Source organism: Arachis hypogaea, chromosome 4 (genome assembly GCF_003086295.3).
Source record: "Arachis hypogaea cultivar Tifrunner chromosome 4, arahy.Tifrunner.gnm2.J5K5, whole genome shotgun sequence".
In the NCBI taxonomy this organism is placed as follows: domain Eukaryota; kingdom Viridiplantae; phylum Streptophyta; class Magnoliopsida; order Fabales; family Fabaceae; genus Arachis; species Arachis hypogaea.
The window spans coordinates 2161119-2179072 of NC_092039.1; the positions used below are offsets into that span (position 1 = coordinate 2161119).

Here is a 17954-nt window from a genome sequence, read left to right on the forward strand (position 1 = left end):
AACTATTCAAGGTATGATTTGTTAATATCGATCTTTCAAAAAATTTTCGGTCTGCGACTGAATCTTGAAATACCGTTTTGATACCTTAATGTCGGGTGGCGATAAAAAATTCACCCTTTGACAAGATTATTATACCACTCATGTTGGCAACCCTCAACGGGACAAGAATTGTGAACCACAATAATAGGTTGAAGTCTAGAGAACTGTTAGTTATAAGAGTTGAGTTGGTTACTAGAGCAAAACCAGCAAGGATAGCTGCAAGTTTATTACAGCTGTTATAACTAACTTAAGCAAGAAAGGACTATTCTACCCTTTGGGCTAGCTTACACAGCAAACTATACTTCTCCATATGTATAAGCACAGATTAGTGCTAAACGAACCAATAATTCACATTACACATTTTTTACCTCTCTCTCTGAAACTCTTCATTATTACAAAGGTTTTGGGTTCAAACGTGCACTGCGCCTATCTAGTCCTTCCTAGCTTGCATAGAATTTCACAAGATATATATGTGGCTGCGCCAACACCTCTCCCCACCCAAAAAAAAAAAAAAAAACCCCAAAAAAGGTGCTAACCTAATACCAAACAGATGTAGAACCTTGATGATCAATCATTTTCTTATATACAGGCCTGATTTCAAAATTCCAGCAATAATGAAAAGCTTATGAACAAAATTCAAATGTTATAGAAAGTAGTCAAAGATAAACAAAATTAGTATACAAATTTTAACCAACGAAGTGTGCTTAAATGACCACCCATCTAGAGCATCTTATAACTTGATCAAGTTACAGCATAAATGTATGAAGTCTTGGGGCTCTGGTTCTTCAGATCCTCATTTTCTCCGATGTGGAAGGACAAGAATTCTCGAAGGAGTAACTAACTAAATATAGTCTCTCTTCAGTCAAATATCTCCTGGCATTCAATTATACTGTGCTGACTGAAAACGTAAGATAGAAAGCTGTTAATAAGCAGAGACAGTAGTAACATGGGGAAGTAATCTTGCACAAAAATCTTGTCATGTATAAATTTTCACCACTGATGGTAAAAAGATTTACTTTAGTAGTGACAAGGTCATAAAAATTTCAGCCGAAGGATCCACATATAATCAGATGAATTTGAAACAAATGCCTGGTATTGCTATCCTTACAGATCATCTTTTGAGACTCGATAATATTTCTCTGCATGCTGGCGCTGACCAATCAGTTGAGCAAAACGCTCATCATGAGTAATTACGATTAGCTGAAAATTTTCCTGGCCTTTCCTGTCTTCCATGATCCTGCATGTTAAGAAGATAAAAGGCGGGAAAGTGAAAAATTACTTGACAATAACTAAATGCTAGCCTGTGAACTAGGAGATCTATTCACACCTTAGGAGAGCAGCAGCCAGACTTTCAGCATTGGGGCCATCCAAATTTGTGGTTGGCTCGTCCAGTGCCAATATTCCACAATTGAGGCAAAAAGTTTCAGCTAACGCCAAGCGAATGATAAGAGATGCAAGGACCTGTAACCTCGAAATTTAGTCAAGCTTGTTTTTAAAAGATTATAATGTACGAATAAGGATCAACTGATACCAATGTCAATTTAAGCAAAGTTACACTGCTACTGTTGAATTATACTCACCTATCAAAAAGACCTTGTGTTAAATTTTGTAAAAAAATGAACATCTATTCTAACAATTCATATTCATGGATGTTAAAAACTTCTATATTACTGTCAATTTGATCTATAAAAAAGTTATCAAATGATTTTAGATTGATATAAAATTTTATATTTATAATCTACAATATATAAGCTTCTAATCCAACAGTAGGCAATGTGATTTGATCTTAACTCTCTCTCTCTATATATATATATACACTAAACCTCAACATAGTAATAACAGACCTTCTGGCCCGCACTACATCTTCCTCTCATTTCTAGCTCGGCATCACCAGTCTGCATGAGAACCTGTATGGAATGTGGAAGAAGCAATATTCCAGGAATCGATGAGAATATTACACAGCTTTTGAAGGACCAGTGATTGAATACACAGATGACAAACCTTGTAACTGTAGGAACGGGTCCCAGCACCTTCAGAATCTGAATGAATACTAATGTAATCTATATCCTGTCCTCTATAGGTTTGTTGCCACAATTCCCTTATAATTTTGTTGATTTCTTCCATTTTCATTGAGTGGAAGCGCATCAATGCTCTGAAATGGAACACAAGGAAAATTAAATGTTGATTAAAATATAAGGCACATATATCTAATTTTGTTGAGGGTTAAATATCAATATGATCACTTGACTACACCAAACAAGAGCAGAGAATAACGATTCTATGTCAGGCATGATAATCAGCTATTTAGCTTGCAATAAGAACAAACACTAAAAGTGAGTACACCAATCAAATGAACTCTGAAGAGAAATGCATTTCCTTGCTCTAACATAGTTGTACTTTCAGTTCTACTAGTTCTGATCTAAGATAGTTTGATATCGAGTCCCCCTAATTTGAGTTGGAACAATGTGATTCTCTGTTCAAATTGATGCAATTAAGTCCCCTATTAGCCAGATCAACACTGGTGCCTTTTAACCAATCTAGCCGTTTGATTGACTCTACCAAATTCAAAAATGTCATTTACAATGCTACACCAGCAAAGAAAAAGATATCATCTTTGATCAGGGAAAGGGACTTCATGGCAGCTTCAACTTGAATACTAAAGGCATGACATTTCCACAAATAAAACTTATGCCATCAAAGTCCGACGTTATTAGTGCTAACGGGACCTAAGGCCCTGTTTGGTTCATGTCTATGTCCACGAGAGACATGGACACGGTGGCACGTGTACACCGTTTGTTTGCTGAGACACAAAATTTTAATGGACACAGTTACACAGATGCACATAAAAGACGTGTATTTAGTGTATCTCTTTCAAGATATGACACTAAGACAGAACCCATGAGACACATTTTTCCAATTCTATCCCTGATTACTTTTTTAAAATTCCAATCTTGTCATTTATCCTAATCCTCATAACTCTCCTCTGCTTCTCCTTTTGTCAGTTCCTTCAACCTTCCTCCCTCCCTTCTACCACTGCCTTCTCCTTCCACCATTGTCGCCGCCACCACTACCGGCGTTGCCACTGCCTCCTTCCTCTGTCCGCTTCTCTCTCTCTCTCTCTCCCCCCCCCACCCCCTTCGCCGCTGCCGCCTCCCTCAATGTTGTGTCGTCGTGTCTCCGGCTGCCTCTCTTCCTCCTTTGCTCGCGCGTGCCGACGCCTCCCTCACCTTGCCTCCAGATCTATATTCGCCGCTGCCCTCTTCACTCGTCGTCCACTGCGTCGCCCTCCGATCACCGTCGTCATGTTGCCGCTGCCCTCTTTGTTTGTCATCCACAGTTTCAGCAAACCCTTACCCTCCTTCTCAGATCTTTTTTTGTTAGATCTGTTTCTGTTTACTTTTTTTAATTATTCCAATTTTTTTTAATTTGAGTTCTGTAACTGATATTTGAATTAGAGTTGTTAATTTTAATTATTTGAGATAAGATTGAAAATTAGAAATGATGATAGTGGTGGCAATGGAAATCAGAGGTGGTGGTGGTGGTGATGGGATTGAGGTTTTTTAGTTTGGGAGCAAAAATTGACTTTTGAATTAAATAGATGTGTCTTGTCCATTATCACCAAACATGTTATAAAATTTGTGTATCTTTGTGTTCATATGTGTCTCTGTTTGTGTCTATGTCTCTATTTTTTTTAGACAGTAACCAAACACAGCCTAAAGTGCAGTTCAGCAGTTCAGCTTTCAATCTCTCCAGGTCGGTAAGATAATCCATAGGATCTAACAAACAAAATATACAACATATACCTGAGAATGCATATAGCCTATAAAGAGGTTTCCATAGCCATGACTAGTACATACAAAATTGATGGATCCGGTAGTAACTTCTATTGAATTCTAAGAAACTCACTTATCAAGTGCATTGTAGTATCTGTCCAGGTCCTTGTTTGCCATTTCAGTTGTCTGTGATGAAGATTTAACCTGTTAGCCATTTCAGAAGAAGTCTTGAAGTAGAAAGTGTACAAGTATGACAGTAGATTACACCTTAAGCTGTATAAGCTGATCAAAGTATCGCTTATCTATGTCCTTGTATTGAGACTGCTTAAGATCAATCTTATTTTTGGAAATATTGCTTTGGTAAACAGACATTGTTCCATGGTACCTGTTTAACTGTCATCGAGACACCAGTTGACAACAAAAATTTGAAACGAAGAAAAATGGTGTCAATTTAATATTAGTAGGTAGATGGTAAAATGTCCAATCACTGTGTGGCTAAACTATTAATGTATTGCATGCTTAGAGATATGATTCATAGATTTGAGAATACCTCTGAAAGAAGCGTCTCTCTCTCCTTTGATAATTTCTGTAGTTCACTTTCAATTGCGGACACACCACCAACCTTCAATATACTTTCTTCGAGTCTTTCAATTTCACGTCCTAGCTCATCTACTTCAGCCTTTGTTTTCCGGTAATTTAAGTGGTCCTCGATATTTCTTTTTATATTATCTTGATCTCGCAACAAATCTTTGCTTTTGTTAACATCAGCTAAAATTGCTTGCTTCCTAGCATCACAACTTTTAAGTTCAGACTCTGATAGAGATTTCTTTTCCTGCAGTTCCTTTAACCTGTCCCCTTTCTTTAAATCTGAGTACCTGGACAAACAAAAGTTGTGTTAAAGAAAAGTAGACTATAATAAACCTAGAAAAACACTTTCAAGCTGACAAAACTTACTCTCTAATTTTAGAAGTCATTTTAAAAAGTGATTCAGCTTCTTGCTGATAAATTCTCTTTTGTTCAACTAGGTACTCAGAATCACGATTAAGTCTAACTTTCAGTTCATCATGGTCAGCAAGTAATTTATCTCTCTCCTTGGATAAGGGTCGAAGAGCTTCTGCTAAATGCTGCAAACAGATTGAGTGGAATGAGAGAGAGACAGATACTTCATTGTTTAAAAATAATAACCAAAGGTAATCAATTATTAAGCCTTGACAAGAAAAATTAAAAAAAGGCTTCTGACTTTTGTTCCCCTGGAAATAAACCAAATAAAGCATACTGCAACAAATGATAAACTAAAACAACTCTATTAGTCATTATTCAGATTGGGTATTTTGAAAAAGAGAAACATTTCTTTTGATAAAAAGACATTTCTTTAGTGTAATTGAACACAAATCCAAGTATTCAACATACACAATTGGATGAAAAATTCAATTAGCCAAAAAATAGTTAGAATAAAACTCAATAATCCATGTTATATGTAAGAGAATGAATCATTTTACTGAAATTCTTTTGTAAGTGTTTTGTGAGTGAAAGATACTCAAATATGTGCACTAAAAGGGTCATTTACATGCCTATAACTTAAAACTAAGTATTCATCAATGTCATGGATAAGTAGACAACCTTTTCATCAAGATCAACTTTGGTCTTTTCTTCAGTCAGACGTGCTAATTCTTCTTCTACCCTTTTAGCATCTTGCAATGTGTTGGCTGCTTTGACTTTCTCCTCCCTAAGAGTGTGCCACCTTATTTGAATACTTGATAGATCATTCTCTGCATATCTCTGTTCTTCCCTCAGCTTCTCCAATTCAGCATGTAAATTGTCCCTATTAACCAAAATATGCATGGATATTGTTGTGATAGGAAACTGAGAAAGAGGATATGAAAGAAAGACTGAATATTTTATTGGATAAATAATGAATTTCATTAAGATAGGGAGAAGGATTATGCAAAAAAAAGAAAGACTACGAATATATATTGATATTAGTATAATATGATGTGATGTGGTATCTTACAAGATGAACACCTATGCCTATTTATAATAATAGGAAAATCCCAAATCCTATCAAATAAGGAAACAATCATAGAATAATAGAAAACATAAAACTAATCCCAGAGATATTATGACAGAAATACCATAAGATATAACTTAGTTAATAGGTTTAGACAACAAAATTGACCATGTTTGTAAAAAGTAGTAATTAACTTAAATCATTTACTTTGTTCCCTGCAATGATTTAAGCTCCAATTGAATTTCTTCCATAGTCCTCACTCCTTGTCCCCGAAAATCAAGCTTATATTCTAAATCCTCTACTTGCTTCTGCAAAGCAATAGTTTCTTGAAAATGCCGGTCAGCGGTTTCAATATGTTGCATCAATGCTTTGGCCACATCTCTGTCACTCTGTATTTGTGCTAAAACACCTAACATCTGAAACAAAATTTCGGAAGTTATAATGTTAAATAAGATAGAACAAGTTAACAACACAGATAACACTAAATGAAACATTAAAACTAAACCAGAATCTTACGCAAGAAACTATTCCAAATTAATTAAGATAGTTACATCATCCAGTTCCTGAGATTTGCAATCCAGCTCCTCATTAATTTGCTGAAGTTTACTTTCAGCATCAGGGATTGTCTCCTCGTTAAGTTTGACATATTCTTCATAAACTACACGAAGGTTGTCCAACTGCTGATAGTTAGAGTCTGCAATTGCAGACTCCTCAGCAAGAGCTTTAATAACTTTAGCTGAATTAGCAACCCTTGATCTTTGCTGTCATTATTTTAAAATGAAATATAAACAGAGAAAAAGAAGCAGTGAAATCAAAACCATATGAAGTGCCTGGTCAAAGCCAATAGATAAACTAGTACATTACAATAGGCTGTGAACTTTACAAACCTTCTTCACAAACTCGTCTTCTTCTTCTGCAGAGAAGGCGCGGTCACAGCAAGGGCAAGCATGCTTAGTTCTGGCTTCCTTTGCAAAAAGATCAAGTGAGTTTTGGATACCTTCATTACCTTTATACTTGCTGCAGGAAATAACCAGATAAATTATCAGTACGTTTGGAGCAGTCAAAACAGTGACAACACGAACAGTTCAATGCTGTCAAAAAGAAGACTGTGTAAGTGGTTTGGCATAAAATAACCTTATTGCGAAATCTCTCTTCTCCTTAAAAGACTCTAACATTTCGAGATAAGAATCAATACAAGACCACTGAGGATCCAAAGACTGAAGCTCGGTTTCAATACGTCTCTTTTTTGCTGCATGAAAATATTTTTGATGTAAGGGTGCATAACATTGTATTCAGTAATTCTGCATGCTGGAAGTAACAAACAAACTAGAAAACTGAAGGAGTAGAAACATAAAGAAATGCAAATATAAGCTGTTTCCAATATCAGTAATATAAAAGCCATAAAAATGCAAAATTACAAAATGCCAATTTCATTCTCTTGCATGCTATTATCATATAAAAAAATTATAAATGATATTCAGAATCATGTGGTTCAGTGCTTTTAAATTAAAAATACCAATGTCATTCTCTTACATTCGATTATCATGTAAAAAAATTATAAATGATATTCAGAATCATGTGGCTCAGTGCTTTTAAATTATGGCGTGGCGGTTTTTGGGATAACCAGCATCTTAAGCATGTGGCGTTGCAGAAATGGCATTGGGTAAATGGTCGCATTGGCGGTGGCACTGTGGCGGTATGATACAAGTATGGCATAAATGGTGGGGGTTTTGAAATTTTATTTAAACTGAGGGTCTTTTGGTTATTTAGATAGCAACCCTAACATTTATAAAAAAAACCTCCTCTGGCTCTCGTATTCTGCTTCTTGCCCTCTCACTCTATCATTCACCCCCCTCTCTGATGCTTGAGGAAGACCGAAGACCTGTGTGACTTGTGATGCCAACAGCATCACCGCTGTTCTACGGAGGAAGACCACTACAACAAAGCAACAGAGGCACACAATATTGAGGATGATGGCATCATGACCCGCAGAGGAAGACAATGACGTTGAATATTGTTCGTGAATTTACTTCTCTAAGCTGCTTCCTTTATTTCTTTATATTTTGAACCCTTAAGTTTTTGCTTTTCCATTCTAATCCCTTTTTTTCTATTCTCACCCCTTAATTTTTTTATTTTCTATTCTAAACCCTCAACTTGCTTCTGCTGCTGCTTAGTTTATTATTAATATTAATGGTATTATTTATGTCAAATTGATATTAGTTTTAATCTTTAATATTGATTGTTATAATATGGATAAATAGTTTCATATTATTATTAACAAAGTATTAGTAGCTAGTAGTTTAGATATAATTCCTTTCTATCTTTTAGTACTTTTATTTATATTTTGTAGATTATTTCAGTATCTATTTGTATACAATTTTTATATATTTTTTAATGTATCTGCCATTTCCACCCTTTGCCACACCATCCGCTATAACCTCAGGGCGGTGTTTTACTCTTCTGCCATGAGCCACCATCCACCACCAAAAACTAGATGTGGCTTTCACAGCCCTGCTGAATCAATATACAAATTCCTTACTATTTTATAATGCAACAGAGGCAAAGGAATGTAGAGACCACAATAGTAAACTTAAAATAATAATCATTTCTAATTTCTGTTAAAATATCAACCAGATAAACATATACTACCTACTAAACATTTTTAGAATAACGGATGCAGAACTCAACACTGATTTCACATCCTCACTTAAAATGTCATGAAATCACCTTTCCCAAAAACTTGTGTTTCTAGTAGAAGCACATGAATATTTTTGTATCTATACTACAATGGGCTCATTTATTAATGCTTTTGGTAAGATAAAAAGCAAAATTAAGAAAAAGCAGAAATTTGCTGTGTTTGGATGCAGACACAAATGTGCTTTTTTTTTAAATCAAAAGTAATCAAGTTGTTTGGATGTAATAAATGTAAGTTTTTTTTTCTTTATTAAAGAACAATCAGGGGCATAAATATTCACTTTTGGAGAAATACTTTTAGATTGAAAGTCATACATTGTACTACAAAAATTAAAAAATGCATACTTATTTTAATTAATAAAATTAAATAATTAACAAAAATAATTAATACAATATATAATTAATAATATAAAAATAACCTAAGGAATGAAACTATATTTATATTTAAACAAAATAACAAGGATAACAAATTAGAGTTTACTATGTGTACTAACTTTGGTTACATAAAAAACATAATTTACCTTTTACAAAACCAACTACATGACAGAAATATAGTTTTTATTATTTAAGATTCTAATAAAAATTTTACATATTTATTGTATTATCGTAAATAATATTTAAGATTAAAAAAATGAAAATGTGCAACATTAGAAAAGTAAAATAACAACCAATGAGTATTATTGATTTTTAGGAAGAGTTTTTTCTCTCTTCTACTGCTTCTACTTTTTGGGAGAAGCTGCTTCCTATATGCTTGTTAAAAAAAAAAAGCAGAAACGCTACTTATTTTTAGCTTATGTTTTTTTTAAATCACAAATAAACCCAAAAAAGGTTATATAAAAATATGTAACTGATTTTCCTATAAAAGAAATTTATTTCAAGGAAAAAAGTTATAATAATGGAGCTAATGGTTAATCTATAGTTTATTGGAATGACAGATAGCACTTACATTCCAAATCCTTCTTGTGTTTGAGCAGATTATTTTTAATTTCCGTTTCTTTTGTCTCCAACTTGGTAACTTCCATTTTGACCTCATTGCAACTTGCATTTTGATTATCATATTCACTACCAAGAGTCCTGCACCAAAAAATTAATGAATCAAAGGGTACTCAGGATGTACGTAATTGAAGGTTTCGTTTTTTTTTTTTTCCTTTTTTTGTGAATGAAATACAACAAAATCATGTGAAACCACAAAATAACAGCAAAGACAACTATGGCACTCAGTAGAATATTAGCTTTACTTTATTCTGTTTTTTTTTTTTTAACACAGCAACTTCATTACCCCCCCCCCCCTCCCCAGGGGGAGTTGGGGCCTTTTTGCATTCTGTTCCACTTTCAATGTATCAGAAGAAAAAATGAAAAATCATATAATAGCAGGCCAATTTGCCTTTCAAAAAACAAAAAAACAAAAGAAAAAATGTAATCAGAAGTAGTGTACACTAACCACAGTTCCCTCTTTCTCTGGTTCGTACATTCCGTGTTAACTTCTCTGCTCCTATTTTTTTTTTCTCTCTTCCCTGGTGCCCCTTTTTATACACCTTATCAGTGATATAAACCTCTCTTCTTCCAATTTTTTTTTTCCGTTCAGTTCACTATGTCTACTTCCAGACAAGCCCTGATTCTATATTTAGATGGTTTATTTCATCATTTGTTAGTCTAAAGACATTATGAGACAACGGCTTGGTTTTTCTTTTAAGTTTCTAGTTTTTATGTTCTCTGTGTTATGTTTTATGGCCTCTTATGACTTATGAAATATGACTTGAACTTGATGTTATGTTTATTTGTTAAATTTGCTACTATATTTGCTGCATTAATTGGATGTCTTATGACTAGAAAATTGCTTATATAGACTAGATTTTATAGTTTATTATATTTGCAATTTTTCTGCATGTTTGTTTGTACACATATATGTATTTTTTAGGTAATCTGCCGTTTCCCGCAATGCCATCCGCAATAATTTTATGGCGGATTTTTTGCTCACCGTCATGAGCCGCCATCCGCAATAAAAAACTACGGGTTTCCAACACTGAAATTTTGCAAATATATATAAGAAAAACACAACAAAAGAAAGGGTTTCCCCGATCAACCTTAATGCTTGAGAAACTTCCTTCATCAGATCCTTATCAGCAGGGACCCTCCCTTTTAGCACCATTTTTATTTTATCCTTTTGGTCATCTACTCTGTAAAGAATACACAGAAGATTATCAACTTCATAATATACAGTTATGAAAACAGAAAGCCAATAATAAGGAAAATTAAATGATACAAAAAATTGATTTACATCTTTCTATGTTTCTTCTTGTGATTCTCCAACTCTGCTTTCTTAAAAGATAGCTTCACTCTGTCCTCTGAATCAGCAACCATGATATCCTTCTCCCGATTGACAGCCTTAATCTTTTGTTCAATACTATATACCTCACTTTGCTTTTGACGTATATTTACTTCAAATTCTCTTTCAGCTAGTTGGTTTGTCTTCCTCTCGACATCTATTCGCTGCAAGCATCACTTCATAAAACTTGCTGGTGTCTAAAATTAAGGTTATGTTAAACTGAACAACATCAAACAACAGGCTAAACTCACCAAATTTCTTTCTCTTTCATCAATGTGAGAAATGTTTACATTGGAAATTTGAAGTTCGAGTGACTCACGCTCATTTTCTTTTTCCTCAATGCGTCTAACAATGCCATTCTGCATATATAACAAAATCTTAATATCATAAAACGAGTTGGCATCTGACCATGCATTTAAATGTCAAACCTTGATCTCTGATTTAGCTTTTTTTTGAGCCTCGGTATTTTTCCATCGGTCATTGGCATTCATGTAACAGTCCCATGCCATCTTGAGTTTATTGTCATCTGCTTTCTGCACAAAAGAATCCAAAAATATAAAATAAGATACTCAATTCACCATAATTTAGAAGCTCCAGGAATATTTTAGAATATCTGATGTTACTGACATCTTCAACATTGATGATGTTTTGTAAGTGTTGAAATATTGAAAATGATTTAGAAGTTTTGTCAATCAAGAGAAGCACATCAAACAAAACATCAATTCATTAGTGAATAACTGAACAGACAGAATAAAGTACAAAAAACTAGGATAACATATCCTGCTAACAAAAGCACCAAGGAAAAATACGCATGTCATGCACATTAGCATGCCATTCTCTCTGTACATCCAGCAAAGAAATCCGTTACAATAGTCGCTAGCCAAGTATGACAATGAAGCCCACGAGATCAATTAACTAACCAGCATCAATTATTCTCTAAAATTCTGTCATTTCTATCAAATCATTATCATAAGTACCTAAAAGCAAAGATGTAATTAGAGATGGAGGACAGAAAACACACCTTTTTATCTTGGAGGTCCTTCTCAAGATCTAAAGCCCTTGATTTTACACGATTGGTCAGGTTGGTAGCAACCTCATCAGTGAAGGGTGACTCTGGAAGAGGCCCTAAATTATGCTTCGCAAAAAAATTTTTAATACACGAATCACGTTCATTCTTCAAAGACATGTGAGCCTGTAGTTCAAAGTAGAGAAAATTACAATAATGTTCCACACAACTGGATAGCTGTATAAACACAACTTTTCATCAATTATTTACTTCAGCTTCAGTTTGAAGCTTGCTGATCTCCCAGATGGAATCATTGATAGTCTGCTTAAGGAAAGAACTTTTAGTGTCAATGTCATTCAAGTCTCTCTCCAATTTGCTTATTTTTGTTTGTAAAATTCCAATCCTTTCTTCAAACTTTGTCTTCCATTCCATCAACTCTTCATCAGTGTCTAATCAATGTAAGAACCAGAAGTATAAAAAATACTTTCTGTGAAGTAAACTAGTGGGCGATAGGTAAACAAGCACATAGAAATATAGAATGAAACTAAAACTAGATGAAAACTAAAAGAGAAATGGTAACACATATACAACAATGGTCAGCACCTTCATTATCCTCGGTAAGAGCTGCATATTGTTTCTGTTGTTCCCTAAACAGAGTGCTTCGTTGAGCAGTTTTAGTTGAGATTTGGTCCTGCAGCTTTCGCAAATCTTTCAGTGTTTTCTCTGCATGATGTATTTTATCATCCACATCTTTAATGCTTCCTTCCAACTCCTGTAACTGACATTTTAGAGATTCTGTTTTCTCCTGATCTTGGGCAATGCTTTCACGAAGCTGTAAAAAGATAAAAGAAAATAGTTATAATCAGATTTTTTTTTCTTTTACTTTTTTGGGAAAAACTGTGGTCTATTTTATATTTATAGTAGTCAAAATGGCAGAACTTCTCTACATTTCTGTTTGAAGACACATGGAAAAGAAGACAACAACACTGCCTGGAGAGATGAATGCCCTCCAAAACATAATATGTCGTTGCAGCAACTGAGCAGCACATGAATGCAAGAACTCAGAAGAATTCAAATTGTTTTTTGTGTGTCTTACATTTATGATCCAAAAAAGTAGGGAGAATAACGCAGTTTATGTCCAAGATCATCAGGAAAAAATTAAAAAAATTAAAATAAAGTAAAATAAAAAGGGAAGACAATTTGCAAATTTTCATCTGCAGAGATGTCAAATTTTAGAAAAGGAAAGTGACCTTATAAGCTGCATCTTTCAATGTTTGAAGATTCTCAAGCTTAAGCTTGAAAGTCTTTATCTCTTGCGCTTGTTCCTTGTGAAGTTTCTTTATAACCTCCAGTGCCTTTGTATATCTGCTCAGTAATATTAATATGTTATCAACTCTAAGTCACAAACACTAGCATTTCCTTGAATTGCTTTATGTAAAGTACCTAATCAGTTTTTGCAAACTCAACCTAACATGGCTCAGTAAGGAATGTGTGTGTGTGTGTGTTTCTTGTCCTTTTTTTTTTTGGTCAAGCAGAGCACTCCACACATGTAATGGAGTATTATCAGCTATGTGATTTAAACCATAGATGATTGAAAGTTGCTTCATACTTATGATAGTAAGATTCTTCTGAAGCAATTTTACAATGTAGTGACAGCTGATTTCATGTACTACCTACTTGAGCAAGATGGAAGACAACTTGAATTTCATAATGATGAGAAATTTGGTAATTTGGGTGGGCAGAATGCATTGACCAAACACAATATGTAAAAGACAAGTTAACCGAATTATACAAAGCTCACAAAAGTTGAAAATCCAAAGTAGATCTGTGATGTGTAACCCTTTTCATACAAAAGATTAATAAAAGAGGAATTGTATAGTAACACAAATGATACCGAGTTGCAGAAAAGATGTCGTCAAACTTTTTCTTCAATGTGGAAGGATCCTGCAGTGGCCAATTTGCTTCATCTTGATGAACAAATATAACATTTTCTAAAATGGCCTTAGAAACACCCATGAGCGCAGGAATTTCCTTATCCATGTCTGCACATCTATAGCTAAGGCAAACTTTCTGACAAAGCAAACCAATTAAGTCAAGTTAATACGAAAATAAAAAAAAGAGACAATTTGGCAATCACAAGCCAGAAGCAAACCCTAGATTCAAACTATACTACGTTAACAAAGTAAAGCAAACTTAGTCTCTCATTCATTGGATTAATAAAACACTTTCATTAACCTACTTCCTATACTGATTATAAACACAACATATTGCTTTTGTATTGTTTCCTCATCTCAACATTTTCACAACACCGTTAAAACTAATGTTGAAATCAAGAAAATGGAACCTATCTTGTGGTTGAAGTTGAAGAATAAAGTTGACAATGTACCTCCCCATTATGAGGATTAATAGTTTGAAGTACACTCTCAATTGCCTTGTACTCCATCTTCGACGCCTTTTGCGTGAGCTGAAAGGACCTTATGCAAACCACGTCTTTTCCCGCTGCTGTCTTAAATCGGAGCTTAATCTGGCCCTTCGTTTCAGTTTCACCAGCAACCTTCCAAAACAAGTTCCAAAATACTAATCAATTAGTAGTAGCCATAGCAGTATCCTTATGTTTTGTAAAATATAACATGAGTGAACTTAACATGATCCTAAATCCCTAAAGTGATAAGTATACTACAACAAGTTTTAAGAGAGGAACCTTGGGGTCATGAATAAAGCTGTGACCAGACCTTGCATTAGGAGGCAACTCGCCGGTGCAAGAAAGCTTCAAGCACTCGATGATTGTCTGCATAAAAGGAATGAAAATGGCGTATTATAGTAAGAAGTTAGGGTTATGAAAAAGAAGAAGAGAAGAGAAAAGGGAGGGAATGAAAATCGTACGGTTTTTCCAGCACCGTTGGGGCCAACGATTAGGGTTAAGGGTCTGAAGAAGGTGATGACGTTCTTGTTCTCGGGGTCGAAGCTCCGAATGCCTTTGATGAGCATCTTATCAACGGTACTCATGTTTTCTTCCTTTCTTTGTGGGTGCTGTGTGTTTTGAGAGGGGGGAAATGGCGGGAGAGGAGTTCCCCAAGTAGTGATGATGACTGAGAAGAAATGAATTTGTGTGTGCTGCTCCCGGCACTCAAAACAAAAGCAAAGTAATGACTAAGGTTCAGAAAATGGTGAGTCTTCGAACCGCTCTCCCAATGATTCAACGAATCTATCGGTTCAATCGGTTCAATCGTTCAAGTGGGATTTAATTGAAGAGGGTTACTAGGTTCAATATTAACAAAAAGAGAAAGTATAGGGAGTCAATGACCTAAGTGTACAATGTGTATAATAGAGATTTATGAAGTATTAGAGATATGATTATTAGTGTTACATTATCCTGTCAGGTTACGTTTTTAGGATGAGTGGGTTCATGATATGGTATTAGAGTTCTAGATTCGAAAGGTCAAAGGTTCAATTTTTGGTGAATTCCAAAATCAACTTAATTTTATTCATGGACCAAAAATTTAGCCCATTGTACACACTGTTTTTTTTTTCTTTTCTTTTTTTCTTACCCTCGTTTTCTTTTACGCACTATTTGGATCAATAAATAATGCAAAGAAAAAAAAATGGCGTGGGACCCACTCTCAAATTTTCTTCTAACTCTTGCGATGAAAATTGATGATAACACACAAAGTGAAAGTCAAATTACTAATTTATCCATGGTGTTAAAAAAATAAAAAAAAGGATTTTAATGTAATTTCACTTGGTTATGATTTTCTTTCTCTCCTTTTTTCCATCTATTTTCTCTTCATCTAAATAACATAAAAAAATCAACCTTTCTTCTTATTTTCTTTCCTCCTATTTTCTTTTTTTTTCATTTTTTATCTTCCATCCAAACAAAGTGTTAGGGAGCTTCTTCTTTTTACTTTCTGCTTCGCCTTCTTCCTCCTTTTTTTGTATTTCTTTTTCTTCATATGTTTTCTCTTTATCATCATTTTTTATTATTATTGTTGTTTTTTTTTCTTTTCTTCCTTCTCTTCCTAGTGAAGAAGCAGTAGAAGATAAAAAGTAAGAGTTTTGAATTGTACAAAATAGAAATGAACCGAAATTATAGTCAGAAATAAACTGAAATTATATTTAGAATGAACCGAAAATTAAATTCAAACTCGTTTCAAAACAAGCACACTAAATGCACCTTATTTAAATTCAGAATAAATCAAAATTACTTAATGATTGTGACACACAAATTTAATTTGAAAATAAACACACAAACAAAATTGAATCATGAACAAAAACACATCTAAATCCATCAAGTGATTTTGCAGCATTATGTGTTTCTTCTTCTTTATTTTGTTAGATGAAAAAGATAAGAAAAGCAAAACATTATGAGAAGTTTTGAGGAATTTTTTTTTCCTATTTCTCTTTTTTTTGTTTGATTTTTCTTCTCTTTTTCTTGATTTGATTCCTCTCAAGATAGTAAAACAAGAAAAATCATAACAAAATAATTCACTCATAAATGAACCAAAATTATATTCAGAAATGCACTAAAATTACTTAATGATTTCGAGTTTATTCTAAATATAATTTCGGTTCATTTCAGTTCTGCACAATTCAAAACTCTTCCTCTTCACTTTTCACTGCTTCTTCATAGGGAGAAAACGAGGAAAAGAAAAAAAAATATAAAAGCAACAACAACAAAAGAACGAAGATAAGGAAAAAACAAGTGAAAAAAAGGAACGCGAAAAAAAGGAGGAGAATGAGGAGGAGGAACGCGAAGGAGGAGAAGAAGAAGAAGAAGACGCATTCGTGTGTGAGAAGAATGAGAATGAGAAGAAGAAGCGCATGCCTCTAAATTACTTGGATAAACTTATATGCTAAAATTGTTTGGATGTGGAGAATAATTCTTAATTGAAATAGTCCAACTACACGTACAAGTATTTTTGACAACCAAATCCAATCAAGTTGGCTCAAATTTAACAAAAACGATTTTCATCACACCAGCGTATACACACGCGCGTTTCAATAACGCAAAACATATTCTTCTTTGTCTTCACGTTCTTTCTTTTTCGTGTTCTTCCTTCTTCTCCTTCGTTTTCCTCTTTCTTCGTCTTCGCATTCCTTCTTCTTCACGTTCTTCCCTCTTCTTCTTCGCCTTTCTCCTTCTTATTCGCGTGTTTTCTCTCAATCGTTATTCTTTTATTGCTGTTATTGTTACTGCGTTTTTTCTTTTCCTCCTTTTAATTGAGGTTCATTTGGATCGATAAATGAATTCGATGTGTTTTTGTTGATAATTGAATCTTTTTTATTGCTTGTTCAAAATCGAACTAATTTCAGTTCATTTGTGAATAATTGAGAAAGAACTTGAGGCAGTGAAATTCCTCAATTTGAAATTTATTTGATTTAATTATATAAACTTATCATGTTAGTCGTCTATTAAGACCACTAGATATGTGTTGTAGTATCACTTAACGCGTCACATCAATAAATTTAAACGCCGTTAACAACGAAAGTAACAAAATGATTAAAATAACTAACTTAAAATCCTTAAAACACAAATTTAATTAAAAAATCTTTTAGAAACTAATTTAAAAAATAAATAATCTTTCGAAAATTAATTTAACCATTTATTCATTTCCTCATATATGGACTGTTGGATCGACTTTGGGACACTTCCACATTCTCACTACCTTCTGGAATATTTTTTACACCAAATGTATTTTCTTTATCAATTAATTTGCTTCTTGCTGAACTAGAGAGTTGGTTTCTTTTACTACTAAAAAATAAATTTTTATTAAAAAATGATACTGATCGATAAAAATACTTTTTAATTGATCCAACTTAATAAAACCTTGTAAAGCCATCTTTGGGTTGTCCAATTCAATAAAAAATTTAAAATATTCAAAACTCTATTTGTTACATACCTCAGTCTCCATTGAATTATTTTTTAACTCTTTGGTTTGCATTGATTTAAAAACTTGAAAATGATTATTGCACTGTTTACAACAGAGTCACTACTACTAACTACTATTCAATGCTGCCATTCCATGCATGCCCATTTTAAAATTGTCACGGCTCTTAATCATAATAAAACTTGTGTTGAAGGGTACCACGGAAATAGATATTCTCCATTTT

General features: G+C 33.8%; 1 protein-coding gene across 2 annotated transcripts; it reads right to left on the reverse strand.

The window, feature by feature from the left end:
• Positions 1-599: 599 nt before the first annotated feature.
• On the reverse strand, positions 600-15061 carry LOC112795684 (DNA repair protein RAD50). Of its 2 annotated transcripts, XM_025837775.3 has the most exons (27): positions 14730-15061; positions 14548-14634; positions 14233-14400; positions 13741-13916; positions 13097-13211; positions 12450-12678; positions 12117-12295; positions 11862-12032; positions 11269-11373; positions 11092-11199; positions 10793-11004; positions 10599-10691; positions 9461-9588; positions 6955-7069; positions 6708-6837; positions 6372-6581; positions 6028-6236; positions 5433-5634; positions 4767-4936; positions 4363-4687; positions 4080-4205; positions 3946-3998; positions 2041-2191; positions 1884-1946; positions 1367-1500; positions 1148-1276; positions 600-937 (listed from the first exon to the last, which is right to left on the reverse strand). In XM_025837775.3, exons 1-27 carry the CDS (start codon positions 14850-14852, stop codon positions 898-900), a joined length of 3951 nt encoding a protein of 1316 aa, XP_025693560.1. In that variant the 5' UTR covers positions 14853-15061; the 3' UTR covers positions 600-897. The 2 variants fall into 2 exon arrangements, with proteins under 2 accessions (XP_025693560.1, XP_025693561.1); XM_025837776.3 differs by lacking the exon at positions 4080-4205.
• Between the last annotated feature and the right edge of the window lie 2893 nt (positions 15062-17954).

Bases quoted from the DNA above. Each gene is read 5' to 3' on its own strand.
- LOC112795684 (XM_025837775.3), bottom strand. From the start codon at position 14,852: ATGAGTACCGTTGATAAGATGCTCATCAAAGGCATTCGGAGCTTCGAC. The intron at 12,296-12,449 runs GTGCTGACCATT...TACATTGATTAG, and splicing joins TCTTACCGAGGATAATGAAG to ACACTGATGAAGAGTTGATG. The intron at 4,688-4,766 runs GTAAGTTTTGTC...TTGTTTGTCCAG, and splicing joins ATGACTTCTAAAATTAGAGA to GTACTCAGATTTAAAGAAAG.